Raw genomic sequence first — 15,708 nt, forward strand, 5'->3', positions numbered from 1 at the left:
TTGTACGACTTTAATATCTGCCCAAAGGAAAATTATCGAATTATTGCTTACTAAGGCATTGCCTACCGCTTGGAAATGGCGTAATAGCTCAAACTGGCCATTAGCGAGAATTAAATAATACACTGCTGTTCAAAAAAGAGAAGCACCCAGAGGGGGTAAGGAAACGGGTTGAGAGCGTATACGATGTAATTTCGGTGATTATAACTTCGAGTCCCATTTACAAAGAATCTGGAAGTATGAGTCCACATACCAGTACGAAGTTGCGCTTCCTCTGGACTGGATTCATACACTGATTCGGTTCGGAAGGGTGTCATAAAACTGTTGTAGCCGGCCGAAGTGGCCGTGCGGTTAAAGGCGCTGCAGTCTGCAACCGCAAGACCGCTACGGTCGCAGGTTCGAATCCTGCCTCGGGCATGGATGTTTGTGATGTCCTTAGGTTAGTTAGGTTTAACTAGTTCTACGTTCTAGGGGACTAATGACCTCAGCAGTTGAGTCCCATAGTGCTCAGAGCCATTTTTGAAAACTGTCGTATTCAGTCCTGAGGAAAGCAGACCAACAACTGTCGTAACTGGTCCTTGATATTCTGGATACTGGCATTGGGGCGGAGTTGACGTCCAAATTGGTCCCACACGTGTTCTGTCGGGGCCAGATCTGGTGGCCTTGCTAGTCACGGGGAAAGTTCAACATCACACAGACAGTTCACAGAGAAACGTGCCATATGTGTACGAGCATTGTCCTGTTACAAAATGGCACCACGATAGTGTCGCATGAGATGTAACACAAGGAGACGTAGTACATCCATGACGTACCGTTGTACCGTCAGTCTATAGTCGATCACAGCCAGCCGTGACCTATAGTCGTACCTTATGGCATTCCACAACATGAGCGCCACGAGTAATGCCGCTGTGTCTCTCCAAAACATAGGAAGAAAGGTTCCTCTCCCCAGATCACCGCCATACTTGCCGACGAATGTCTACCGGGGTAACGAAGTTCCGCGATTCATCGCTGAACACAGCGCGACGCCACTGATCGGCAGTCCATGCTTCCCGGTCGCGGCACCTCTCCAAACCCAGCTAAGTGTGTTGTGGTATTGACGCAGCCTGCGCATGAGACGGTAATTCCCTACTCGGCTGCAGCCAGTTTCCGACCAGTGGTGCAGATGGCAGAGAATGTTGCAGGAAGCTCATTACTTGTTCTTGGATTGCAGGCACAGATATGAAGTGGTTATCATGTACCTGGTCCATAATACCGGGATCCTCCCTTGTGGTGGTCAGTCATAGTCGACTAGAAGCTTGACGGCAAATATACTTGCTCTCACGTTCTCAGGCAGTCCAACATGGGGCCATTGCCACACCCAAAGGCCCTACAAATCTGGACATTGCACAATTCCACCAGCTGGCCAATTGGAGGCTCTTAATGAGGTCCCTTTCTAACTCTGTTAGGTGCTGATAACGCAGTCTCACACGTGTACACTGCATCTCTGTCTCCTTCACATTGATCACACAACATCTTACGCTCTTCACGCCCATTATATACCCTATCAGATCTGATCACAAAACTAAACACGAACGAAATTAGTGCACTCTTATGACCGCTCTACCTATGGAAGACAAGTGCAACTCTAATCGTTTACACACCCGCCGATGGTGTGTACAAAGTTACATTTACACCCGATCATGTATTCTGGGTGAATCAAGCAATGTAGTTACAGTGGTAGGCGGTTGCTGTCATCATTTCACTACACATAGCGCTAGTACGAATACTGCAAATTTAATTTTCTAGCCGTCTGCACTATAAAATCGTCAGTGTATGTGTTCGTTACTACCCGATGAGCCATTGCAGTGATATTGAAGGTCGACGTAGAGAACGGATTGTAGTCGGATTCCATCAGTAAGCAGCCCCAATGCTGGCGGTGTCCGTTAGCTGTTGCCTATGCGTGCTGTGTCGCGGGCAGACAATGCGCGGCACAGAAGACGGCGTTTGTTTCTTTCATTCCTTGCAGTCACTCTAGAGTCCCATGGATGTATTACAACAATAGCACTCAGCAAAAGCTTTGGCAACTTTGTGAACAATGTCTTTCTGAAGTCTCATAACGTGAAACATCAGCTTTGAATACAGAAGCTGGTTGTGGAGTTCTGGAATCGTGTGTCGCAAAAACAAACTTGCTGCATTCCATAGTTTTATTAGGCTACTTATAAGTTCAAATAACTACCGCAAAGTAGGACTGTCATTGGTTTACACTTGATCCATTGTCTCAGGGTGAGAGTGACGCACCAGAGAAGCTGTTTGTAAGAACTAAAATCTGGAAAAAAGAGGAATATAACACTCACTCGCCACACGAAATCCGTTGCCATTTCAACAACTGACAGTTTCTTCACGAAAAAAGTTGTGCTTGACCAATGCGTATACAGCATTGGCGTATACAGCATTGGCGTATACAGGTGGCGCTTAAAATTTCTTGAGCTGCCTTTACTTTTACCGTAATAAAAAATAATCAAGTCACATGCAAAGTTTAAGAAATTTTTATTCAAACTGATTATACACATATACAAGACAATGCCATCTTATGACATAAAAAAGTTGCAATTGTGGTTATCTTCCTTAAATTATGAATTCTATGCACCTATTCATCCTGGCAAATTGGTTAGTTACATCTTCAATAGAACAATCAATGTCAGGGTCAGTGTTCTACAGGGCTAAGCCATGAAGTCGATCCCCCTTCATTGTCGACCTCAGCCATGTCTTTGTACGCCGCAGTGCTGAAAAACGTCTTTCTACTGTACCAATAGATAAAGGTAGACAAGCAAATATTTTGTACAGCATATGTAACCTAGGTTAGTCAGATCTAGGACAAACAGATAACGCTTGCATAATAGAATCACGATCATTAGGGGAGTTTATGATCGTTTGCTTGTATTGAAGAATCTCTCCCATTCGTCTCTATTTAATCACAAAGAGTGATTCTTCTTCAAAGAACAGTAGTTCAGTGGAGCACTAATTCAGTTTATGCGCCAGATCATTACCGTCCTGTTTCAGTAGTTGTGAGGGCAGAAGTATGTTGAATTTTAAATGATAAATATTTTCTTCAGCAAAACGTCCTCTCATGTCAGACGTAACATTGTCCAGTGTTGGAGTAAAAACAGTTCTTTTCCAATATGTCATAGCATCATCATTATGATCCCACTTTTCCCTGTGTCTTTGTCTGTCTGTAACACGAGGAACACTCATCTCCACGTCTAACTCTTCCATAACTGCCCTCGCCTCTTCAACAATAAGAGCAAAGTGTCTCTCAGCATTAGCTCTCATGCCGTCGTACACCTTGAGCGTCGAATCTAATTTTGATTTTGCCATCGCGATGTCCAAGCTAGGGTCTCGTAAGATTTTGCTGACTGGATATGTTATGCTCGTAATGTCACTCAGTGTAAACAGACTGATAATAAACCCGCAATTACAGAGAGCACGAAGGAGAATATTGGCTTTCGCAGCCGTTGTCCTATCCCTCCAACACTGTATTTCTTTAAGAACTTTGCAAACTGTTCCGAGATCAGCTGCGAATTGAATAACAGTATCATGTCGCTCAACCCATCTGCAGCGAGTGTTTTAGGTGACTCTTCAATGTTGCGAATCGCGTGCTAGACGCTGTAAAGAACAATACTACTTCTTCAATAGTACCAAGTGAGTTTCTCACACATCTAACTTTTGCAACTGGAAGACACAGCGAGGTTGAGCCGATGACTTCGACACAGTGTTACTTGCGCGTTGATAGCTTTCTTTTTTATTGTAGCCACAGCTCCTTTCAATTCTGACATATTAACTGAGCAACCATCAAATCCAATCCCACACAGTTCTCCAGTGACAGAGAAAGGCTTTCCATTCTCCTTAGAATCGTAGTACCTAATACTTCACCAGTAACGCTACGCTCTTCATCTTGACTCTCTTGAGGTTCATCGTCGTTGTTTCCACTACAATAATTGTCTTTACGGATGTCAATGACATCCAAAAATCTTTCTTGTAATTTGCCGTCACCATCAACATATCTTGCAGCTAAATTCAGTTGGGCAAAGTGCGCTATGTCCGTAGTCTCGTCGAAGATTATGCTGTAATAACGAGAATCTTTGATTTCCTCCAGTATTCTCGATAACATCACTGTTTCACAGCATGAAATAAGTTCGTTACACGTTGTTTTATTTATGTAAGTGACGTTCACTTTAGTGGTATCAAGGTGATGTTTTAGTTGCAAGTCTTCAGCGTCAATTATAAATCTTAGGAGGGCTCTAAATTTTCCCTCGTTACTCACTGTACTTTCATGACGAATTTCGTTTTCTAACAGACTCCCATCATCTCCATGCCCCCGCAGAGGAATACTTTGCTTTCCATTAAATATGATTGTTTTTATTATAGATGCAAGACGGTCTCTGTTTTCCCTAATGCTTTCCATTCTCTGTCTTGACAATTCATTTATGACCTCAAGATCGCGGTTGTCTCGTGTCGCCAAAAATAATTTTGGATCTGTTGACGCTTCAACGTGGTACTTGAGCCGAGAGTGGGTCTCAAGGTCACCATCTTTACCAGTAAGTTGGCAAACTTTGTTATCGGTTCAGTCACAAGTTTCTTGGCAATAATGAATTTCTTTCCTCCAACCATTTTATTATTCACAAAAATTGAACAGTTAATGCAAAGATGTCTCTTTTTAACGTGTGAGAACACCAGCCATGGATACTGTTCAAAGTGATTTATCGTGCACTTGTCTGCGCGCAAACCGACCCCTCTTGTTGTACTCGGAAGTAGGAAAGATATAACCTTTATCAGGTTTCCTTGGAGCTGTGAGAAGCTTGTGTTTTATATCATCACTATTTTTTCCTGGCGCTAATATACCCAAATAATTGTCAATATCCTTGGGATTAAAGGAATCAGTCGATGAACTTTGTTGTGGAACTTTCGATGAAGTGCTGGGCTCTGCCTGTACATCTGGTGGTGTTTTTGCGGTTGAATTGTGACCGGAATCTTCAAAAGCTTCTACTTTTTCTTATTACATAATGATCCCTTTCATTATATTATTACGACGTAGATGAATTAGATGCCAATTATTCTCGAATAAACACTTTATTCGCACTGAAAAATGCAACACTAGTACACTTAGCTCTTAAACACACATGGTCACACTCCGCATATTTCTAATATCACTAAGCACAACACTGGCTGAAGTCCATGGTAACAGCCAATAATCGCAGTTGTTCACATTTTATCTCTTCCAAGTTATCGCGACGATCGTAGCTTTCAAACTGACTACCTGGCAGCGACTCTGCTTCTCTTATATGTGTGGCTCGGTTGTTTCGAGAACATTCGCTGCCAGGATATTCGCTTCCAGATTTTTTACGGAGTGTGAAAAACTACCTACTGTGAAAGCGACAAGCTATTATGCATCTTACGACGTATAATATAAGGGCGAGTTTCCAATGATGACGTGATCCGGCAATTTATGTGTGTGGAACTTTTATTGTCGATTCCGTTCCTTTCTAGTGCATTCGATAGAGCGCGTATATTGTAACAATGCGTTTTTAGAAATCTTCTCGAAAGTCACTGTTACCGGAGGTAGTTTCCCATACCTAACTAGTATTACGAGTTAGGCATGTGAAACTATTCTTACGTTATTAGTAAAAATATTGTTTCGAGTCTGTTACGAGACTCGTTGCAATGCTCGTATATTGTTACGAATACTTTTGCTGAGAAATTACTATGAATTACTATAATTAATACTTCACAATCAACTGATCATTCTCACTCTTGACTAATCTTCACACTTGCACTTGCTACAACTAGGACTTTTTACTTATTCAACCTTCAGTCTTAATATTTCTGCTTCTGAATACAAAATAGCGAAATTCTGCAAATATTCCGTATTTATAACGCTACGTATCGAAGGTTCTCTGTACAAGAAAACAGTAGAATATTCGCGACTTTTCTCGAGCAAATGCCAGACAGAATAACGTATCGAGATCATTGGAATGACCGCGACTTTTGTCGTAGATATGTGTTAGCTATCTCTGTGTCAGACAGAAACGTATAAAAAACGATGACGCGGACGCGCGTGCTGCTGGGAAGCACAACTACTCGATAACTCGATTCAGTCGAGTCGACTGACGAAAGAAACGAACGAAGAGTCTGCGGGCTGGCTGGCGGGGCGACGCGGGTGGCAATGCGTTCGGCCACGCAGGAGGGGGGCAGGGGGGGGGGGGGGGGGAGGGGCGCTCTGCGCGGCCCCCATATGTATCCGCCACTGTCTTGGAGCAGATTTAATGAGGACTCGTCATAGAACACAATAGCGGATGATTTCTATCGGAAATCCAACCAGCCGCTATATAATGTTTTTACACTTTTTTCTTCGCCTTAGCTTTCATGCCACCGTAGGCTCACCGTCAGATGGTGGGTATTTGTGGGCACCTTGTCTTTGAATACGGTATTAGTGTTGCGGTGCTTAAGACAGTCACTTCGATTAAATACGTAGACGCAACGCTGCAAAGAGGTGTGAAATTGTACGAGTACGAAAGGTCGGTAATAGAGTGGGTGAATGTTCGACTACAGTTTATTGGGAGAATGTTAGCGAATTGTAACTCAGGTATAATGGAGACTACACGTAGAACACTTGTGCGGCCGATTCTTGAGTACAGCTCGAGGCGTTTGGGATCCCCACCAGGTTGGGATAAAGGAAGACATCGAGGAAATTCAGAAGCGTGCTGCTAGATTTGTTTTTAGCAGTTTCCGGCAAAATGCGATTGTTACAGAGATATTTCCTAACTTAAATGGGAATCCCTGGAGGGACGACGACATTCTATTCGTGAAAGCAAACACGGATAAAAAGTGAATTTCAAAACAAGATGAGTACCTTGAATATTAAATCAACTACGCTAAAACTACCGCGGTTCCACTAATTTTTTAATGTAACAAGCTGGAGTGCAAAATCAGCGCTGTAAAAGGGTGATCTGTATGGTACAATGTTATTAACAATTAAATTTTGAAAGACCACGTGTTTTAATTTTTGATAATGTCCAAGTGGTTTGTTTACATTTCTGTTCCAACGAGTTCAGCAGGAGTATGGTCCTGCGAAAGCGTATTGATAGACACACTCCAATAAGTTCCCTTACCAGACAATTTTTCGCGCTCTCATCGATGATTGGCTGTTGTTTTATGGGCGTAGCTCCACTACGGTGCAACACCAGCCTGTTTCTCGGTTCTACGCCTCCTAGACTTATTATCAGTCTTTTTTCTCCAAGCTGTAGTACTCGTATGAAAACGTTACTACCAGAAATGGCGCATCTCAGTGCATGCTTAAAGTCCATCACGTCTCAGAACGCTTCGAATCATCGACACACACAACTCCGCGCTCACTACGGTGTGCCGGCGTCGATTAACACTATGGACGAAGCCTAATCCTGTGTGCGATCCCCCTTTATTCACTACATCTACACGCACACACACGAATCTCACAGCGGAATGTCCAGTGCAACTCAAACGTCATGATGTGGCAGGCCCGTTTGTGAGTGTTCGATCATCTACTCCATCTATACTCACAAGCTGTGACCTGGAAGAGTCATCCACCAATTGCTCTCACGCTCTCCCATCATTTCAGGGCCCCTTACTATCCGAGATTGGCGTAACAGCGAGCTCTCCAGTCACACAAGGGGTGGCCCAGCTAATCTGTCTCAGCACCATATCTTATTCTTTTTTCATTTTATCTTCATTTTATTACCTCGCCAGTCAGGATATGGGATGGAAAAGATGGGGAAATGGGTTCTGAACAAATCTATTGAAATGGGAGAGGGCAGACCGGTGAGAAGAGGAATCCTGACGTGGGGAGGGAAAGTACTGTTTTGTTAAAGCTGGAAGCATGGGGAGATCTCTGGACGAATTTCGCGTTCAAGTAGGGGAAGATGGTTTATTTAGGATAAGATATAGAGAGTGTATAGGTCCGAGATTGTAGCGGATGTGTTGGTGAAGGAGCGGTAGAGTGTGAGAACTGATAGTCAGGAATGAAACTATAAGGTTGTTGGTGTAACACCTTTCAGGGAACTTGACAGCACGTACAGGACGTAGCAAATAAAAGTGGCCCGAACATTTTCAGATCATTTGTGGTAGCATTAACGGAGGAGGAAAAGACCGAGAGTTGCTTCCAACAGGGAGCAATTGCCCATATAGCCAACCCAACCTTGGAGCACATTTACACAATCTTCACGCGTCACAGAGTTGTTACCAGTCTGGTAGCGGCCCTAGCTGGCCACCCAGGTCACCTGATCTGTCAGTGGGAGATTATTTGTGTGCGCACCCCTCAAGTTTAAGATGTGCAGCAAGAACGCTGATCTTACGATTCTGATAGTCTTCAAGAACATTTTGGATGAGACTGCAGCAGTTCCAGCAGTCCAGCTTCAATCCGCCTTCAGTAACTTACTGACCAGGGCCCAAAAGTGCCAAGAGATGAATAGTGGCCACTTTCAGCGTCTGCTATAGTCAGGTTAGAACACATTTCCTTTCCTCTACTGTGTTTCTTAGCACCCTGGAACTCTGTTCTCTGGGCCACTTTTATTGCTCCACCCTGTATTAATCTACATACCCTGAAGGATTGGGCACTTTCGAGTCATTCTTTCTCGATGTTATAATTTTCTCTACTAAACAAATAGGGAAGAGTGGGAATCAGGCAGTAAGAATTACTATTATAATAAAGTGAACAGCAGCGGGAAGGCGTGAATAAAAGGATCTCTCATGCGAAAATGAGCTTGCCCTTTTCTCACACGATACTCTACTCTATGAACCATTGATGAAGGGCAGCAGGCAGATCCCATATTCCTAGAATTCAGGAAAGCAGTTGACACAGTGTCCCACCACAGGCTGTCAATGAAGGTCCGAGTATATGGATTAGCTTCCCCGATGTACGAGTGGCTCGGAGAGTTTGTAAACGGTAGAACCCAGTACGATTTCCTGCAGAGCGAGTGTTGAACAGAGGTAAGGATATGGTCAGGAGTGCCACACGAAAGTGCGATAGGACCGCTGTTGTTCTCTATATTTATAAATGCTCTGAAGGAAAGTGTGATCACCAGTCTGCGACTGTTTGCTGATGACACTATGAACGGGAAAGAGTCGTCCCTGTGTGATTGAAGTGGAATAAAGGATGAAGGACAGAATTTTTATTTGTTGTGATGAGTGGTAGTTTGCTCTAAATGCCGAAAAAATGTGAGTTCATTTAAATGAGAAGGAAAAACAATCTTCTGAAGTTCAAATACTTTATGGGTAGTGTGATGCTTGGCAGAATCACGACAGTTGAGTATTTAGGCGTAACGTTGCAAAGCGATGTGACATGGAACGAGGATTGTGGGTGGGAGGGCGAATGATAGACCTGTGTTTATTGGAGAATTTTGGAAAAACGTCATTCACATACAAAGTAGATCGTTTATTCGTTCTTGAGTAGTGCACCAGTGTCTGGGATCGCCACCAGGTCGTGTTAAGAGATGACATTGAAGAATCTCAGAGGCGTGCTGCTACATTTGTTGCAGGCAGGTTAGATCAACACACGGGTATTACGGAGATGTTTCGTGAGTTCAAACGGGTACCTCTGGAGGGAAGGCGAAGTTCTTCTTGCAAAACATGTCAAGGAAATTTAGAAAACTGGAATTTGCGGCTGACTACACAAATATTCTGATGCTGTGAGCACATATTTCGCCTAAGGCCCTCCAAGACAAAAAAAGAGAATTTAAGACTCGTACGGAGGACAAAGACACTCGTTTTTCACAAGCTCCATTTGCGAGTAGTACTAGTAGTGGTATCAGGTATGCTCCGCCATGCACCACGTGTTTTTCAGAAAATCATTAAGTGGTTCTCTGCAAATGGGCTCTCATTAAACTTTGACAAAACACAGTATATACAGTTCCACACAGTAAATGGAATAACCCCATTAATAAATATAGACTTCGATCAGAAATCAGTAGCTAAGGTAGAATATTCAAAATTTCTAGGTGAATGCACTGATGAGGGGTTGAACTGGAAAAAACACACTGAAGATCTGCTGAAACGTTTGAGTTCAGCTGCTTATGCTATTAGGGTCATTGCAAATGTTGGCGATATACATCTGAGTAAATTAGCTTACCACGCCTATTTTCATTCTCTGCTTTCGTATGGCATCATATTCTGGGGTAACTCATCATTTAGTAAAAGAGTGTTCATTGCACGAAAGCATGTAATCAGAATAATTGCTGGAGCTCATCCAAGATCATTCTGCAGACACTTATTTAAAGAGCTAGAAATCTTCACTGTAGCCTCACAATATATATATTCACTTATGAAATTTGATATTAACAATCCGAACGAATTGAAAAGTAATAGCAGTGTACATGGCTACAACACTAGGAGATAGGATGATCTTCACTACTCAAGGTTAAATCTAACTTTGGCTCAGAAGGGGGTAAATTATGCTCCCACAAAAGTCTTTGGTCACTTACCTAATAGCATCAAAAGTCTGACAGATAGCCATATAGCATTTAAATGGAAATTAAAAGAATTTCTTAATGACAACTCCTTCTACTCATTAGATGAATTTTTGGATATAGGAAGTAGGTAATTTCCCAACCTCCACAAAAAAAAAAAAAAAAAAAAAAAAAAAAAAAAAAAAAAATATTGAATGTCATTTAATATTTTGTCTAATGTAATATCTTGTATAGACACCTTTTATTAACCTTACACGTTCTACATCATTACGAAGTGTCGTATTCATGATCTATGGAACAAGTACTAATCTAATCTAATCTAAAAGTATATATGTAGATGTAGATTTACATGTCGTATGGACACGTAACCCGAATGTGGCGTGCGGCCGGATCTCGCGGCTGGCAGCGGAGAACCACAAAAGCGAGGGAACGATTCCTCACAATGGGCGGCGGCAGATGGCGGCAATTTATGTCTGCCGGCTGTCTGCGTGTTCATTACTTACCGGCGGCAGATAGCCGAGATCCCGCTGTGCGGAAGAAAGCACAGCCACCTGACGCCAGCCAACGTCTTGAGCAGGTAGCCGCGCCACACGCGCTATGGACCGGAATCCGGTCCGCGGCGGATACGTGCGTGCGCGTGCCCCTCACACAGCCATGCTCGCGCAGGAAAGGAGGGCGGGCGCTTCTACATCTTTCCTTGTGATAAAAGACGGGACACAAAGAACGGCAGTCGCGGGGAAAAAAATTGACAAACTGTGACAGGTAGGTGAAAAGTTATAGGAAGGAAGAGAGATACTGCTGAACTTTTTCTTTAAAAAAGTATTCTTCATCAAGAACGCATCTCTATCTCTCATCTGAGTACCACAGTGCCACAATGACCCACAGATTATCCTCTTATGTAGATGGAAAACTAACCATCTTTTCTTGTTTACAGGGTAGTCCATTGATAGTGACCGGGCCGAATATCTCAAGAAATAAGCATCAAACGAAAAAACTACAAAGAACGAAACTCGTCAAGGGGGAAACCAGAAGGCACTATGGTTGGCCCGCTAGATTACACTGCCATAGATCAAACGGATATCAACTGCGTTTTTTTAAATAGGAACCCCCATATTTTTTTTACATATTCGTGTAGCACGTAAAGAAATATGAATGATTTAGTTGGACCACTTTTTTCGCTTTGTGACAAATGGCGCTGTAATAGTCACAAACGTATAAGTACGTGGTATCACGTAACATTCCGCCAGTGCGGACGGTATTTGCTTCGTGATACGTTACCCGTGTTAAAATTGACCGTTTACTAATTGTGGAAAAGGTCGATATCGTGTTGATGTATGGCTATTGTGATCAAAATTGCCCAACGGGCGTGTGTTATGTATGCTGCTCGGTATCCTGGACGACATCATCCAAGTGTCCGGACCGTTCGTCGGATAGTTACGTTATTTAAGGAAACAGGAAATGTTCAGCCACATGTGAAACGTCAACCACGACGTGCAACAAATGATGATGCCCAAGTAGGTGTTTTAGCTGCTGTCGCGGCTTATCCACACAAACTGCGCGAGCATCGGGAATCTCAAAAACGTCGGTGTTGAGAATTCTACATCAACATCTATTGCACCCGTGCCATATTTCTATGCACAAGAAATTGTATGGCGACGACTTTGAACGTCGTGTGCAGTTCTGCCACTGGGCACAAGAGAAATTACGGGACGATGACAGATTTTTTGCACGCGTTCTATTTAGCGACGAAGCGTCATTCACCAACAACGGTAACGTAAACCGGCATAATATGCACTATTGGGCAACGGAAAATCCACGATGGCTGCGACAAGTGCAACATCAGCGACCTTGGCGGGTTAATGTATGGTGTGGCATTATGGCAAGAAGGATAATTGGCCCCATTTTTACCGATGGCAATCTAAATGGTGCAATGTATGCTGATTTCCTATGTAATGTTCTACCAATGTTACTATAAGATGTTTCACTCCATGACAGAATGGTGATGTACTTCCAACATGATGGATGTCCGGCACATAGCTCGCGTGCGGTTGAAGCGGTATTGAATAGCATATTACATGACAGGTGAATTGGTCGTCGAAGCACCATACCACGGCCTGCACGTTCGCTGGATCTGACGTCCCCGGATTTCTTTCTGTGGGGAAAGTTGAAGGATATTTGCTATCGTGATCCACCAACAACGTCTGACGACATGCATCAGCGCATTGTCAATGCATGTGCGAACGTTACGGAAGGCGAACTACTTGCTGTTGAACGGAATGTCGTTACACGTATTGCCAAATGCACTGAGGTTGACGGACATCATTTTGAGCATTTATTGGTTCAAATGGTTCAAATGGCTCTGAGCACTATGGGACTCAACATCTTAGGTCATAAGTCCCCTAGAACTTAGAACTACTTAAACCTAACTAACCTAAGGACATCACACACGCCCATGCCCGAGGCAGGATTCGAACCTGCGACCGTAGCAGTCCCGCGGTTCCGGACTGCAGCGCCAGAACCGCACGGCCACCGCGGCCGGCTAGCATTTATTGCATTAATGTGGTATTTACATGTAATCACAATATAACAGCATGCGTTCTCAGAAATGATAAGTTCACGAAGGTACATGTATCACATTGGAACAACCGAAATAAAATATTCAAACGTACCTACGTTCTGTATTTTAATTTAAAAAAACCTACCTGTTACCAACTGTTCGTCTAAAATTGTGAGCCACATGTTTGTGACTATTAAAGCGCCATTTATCACAAAGCGAAAAAAGTGGTCCAACTAAAACATTCATACTTTTTTGCGTACTACACGAATATGGAATAAAAATGGGGGTTCCTATTTTAAAAAACGCAGTTGATATCCGTTTGACCTATGACAGCGCCATCTAGCGGGCCAACCATGGCGCCATCTGGTTTCCCCCTTCAAGCTAGACAAGTTTCGTTCTTTGTAGTTTTTTCGTTTGACGCTTATTTCGTGAGATATTTGGCCCGGTCACTATCAATGGACCACCCTGTATATATATCTTTATTCCTCATGTCTACATATTTTCGGCCCTCCACCGCTAGAGAGCTCCGAATTGTAGCGCTTAAAAACGGTGATGTGTAACAAAACTATGTCTGTGGGTGAGAAACAGCGTGCTGTAATCGAGTTCCAGACCACACTCGAGCGCTGCGACATCTGGAAAAATCTGACGCCTTGGTTTCACTGTCGTCGATCGTCCTCAATACAGTCTCGAGATGATCCTATTCGATTTTCATCCGATTCCAAAACTTAAGGAATGCCCTCGAGGACTTTACTTTGACACTGATTAAGCGGTGCACGCGGAGGTGAGAGCGTTACTCCGTCAATAAGGTCAAACATTCTACAATGACGGTATCGACAAACAGGTCTCCCGTTGTGTTGTGTTCGTCCCCAAGGAGACTATACTGAGGAATAAAGAGACTTGAAGAATAAAGGAGAAGAATATTAATAACGTTCGTTCTGTTTTCACGTAAGAGAAACTGCTTTTCAGCACGCCCTCGTAAACTGATGTCCTGTGCTCGCTGTCTGTCTGTAAATTTAGGCTAATCTGAGGAACTTCTCTAGGGATTTTGATACGGTTTTCCGCAATAGACTGATTTACGAGGGAGGTTTGCGTATATGTTTTATAAAAAATTTTGTGCAAATTGGCAGAACCGTGATAAATAAAAATCTCTGCTGCCATGGAAACGATGCTTTTTTCGATCTAATTGTGACAGGCTAAGGACACCCGACTATCAGGCCACGCCAAATCGAAACATCTGACGTTTATACGTTCCAATAAAGCGAAATTGCGCGTCGAAAATTTTGTTCTCTTGCAGGATGCCTTGCATTCAGAAAAACGTAGCAACAATTGGTAATAATGCCATCAGCTGTTACAAGAGATGCAGTATATATACACAAAAAGACACAAGACGCATTGACAAATGCAAAAAAATTACGGAAAAACTGACCTTTCCATCACGATGACGTGTAATCTGAATAGGCCAAAACATTGAAGATAACATCCATCCTAATGCAAGACCCTAAGACAGGTGTTTCATCTAAAATTCTGAACCCCATTATTTCTTATAAATAAAGCATATATATATTTGGTCCGAGATTTGGCACATGTACCGTTGATCGGCGAAAACACAGGCCACCACACATACATCTGCTTCTGCGGCTAATCAAATCAGACTAGACCAAATCGACAGTACAATCACAACAGGGCAGCAGAACAGGAAGACTACATATTCGTGGTTGTGGAAGACAAATGGGTCATGGCCCTTGTAAATATATTTTATAAAAGAACCTTTTATCAGGTGTGCTTTGGCAATGGGAAAAATGAGACATCCGGAGTGCATTCGGAATCTTCTGACTTCGTCTTACACCCCTCCTGTATAAGAAAAGTTAGGATTGGCAACTGTCTTGCGTCCAATGTAGTTTCGATGTCGAGCACAGTTCTGTACGCAGTAGACATTCGAAAATCTTGCTTTAAGAATGATATCTCCTCAAAAACACTAAACAAAGTGCTTTGTTTTAAAAGCGGACTACATCGAAAGAAGTGCATTTGTGCCCTAAAAAGCACACTCTCTCGCCAGCTTGCCCTGTGTAGGGAGAGTATTGTTAAGGGCGGAACTGAAGATTACATATCGTTCTCATTTCGCAACAGAATTTCTGTAGATGTTATTCAGCCTTATTGTTATTTTCAGCAGATGGCATGCAACCTTTTATTAACTATACTGTGAATAAGTGAACATTCTGTCACTCAGAAATAATAACAAAGTCTATATGTAGAGGAAGTAGCAGACCTAAAAAAATGTTTGGTTATTCCCGTTGATTTTTTAAGCCAACCTTACCTCCACCTTCGTCGATGAATTATTTACAGCCAGCCCCATCCGGACAGCTCTGATGTTGCGTTGTACATACCTGCAAACAGGAAGAAAAGAAATTATTTGATAATACGCCACAAAGTGTATACATATATAATTTAAGTTGTCGAAAAATAAAATACAAAGCATGGCGAGAGAGAGAGAGATAGGTGAACACTGTTCTTTAAGCGTTGATTTTTTTTAGTTCTTTAAAGCTGAATTCTGCTAATGGAGCTTATTTCCATTCAGGCAGGAGGCATATATTCGCACTTGTTAAAAGACACAAGAAAACGGTGGTGAGGAACAGGCCACACGCTCAAAAAAGGGATAGAAGAGACGCTCAGTGGCGTTCCGCT

At 42.9% G+C, this 15,708-nt stretch overlaps 1 protein-coding gene across 1 annotated transcript in view; it reads right to left on the reverse strand.

Annotated features, from left to right (window-relative positions):
* LOC124612495 overlaps positions 1-15,708 on the reverse strand; it is a 671,121-nt gene that overhangs the window by 205,971 nt on the left and 449,442 nt on the right. The window contains exon 2 of the mRNA XM_047140735.1: positions 15,341-15,410. Within this exon, the coding sequence (XP_046996691.1) occupies positions 15,341-15,379 (39 nt within the window). The 5' untranslated portion in view covers positions 15,380-15,410. The remainder of the gene's footprint in view (positions 1-15,340; positions 15,411-15,708) is intronic.

Source organism: Schistocerca americana, chromosome 1 (assembly GCF_021461395.2).
Source record: "Schistocerca americana isolate TAMUIC-IGC-003095 chromosome 1, iqSchAmer2.1, whole genome shotgun sequence".
NCBI lineage: Eukaryota > Metazoa > Arthropoda > Insecta > Orthoptera > Acrididae > Schistocerca > Schistocerca americana.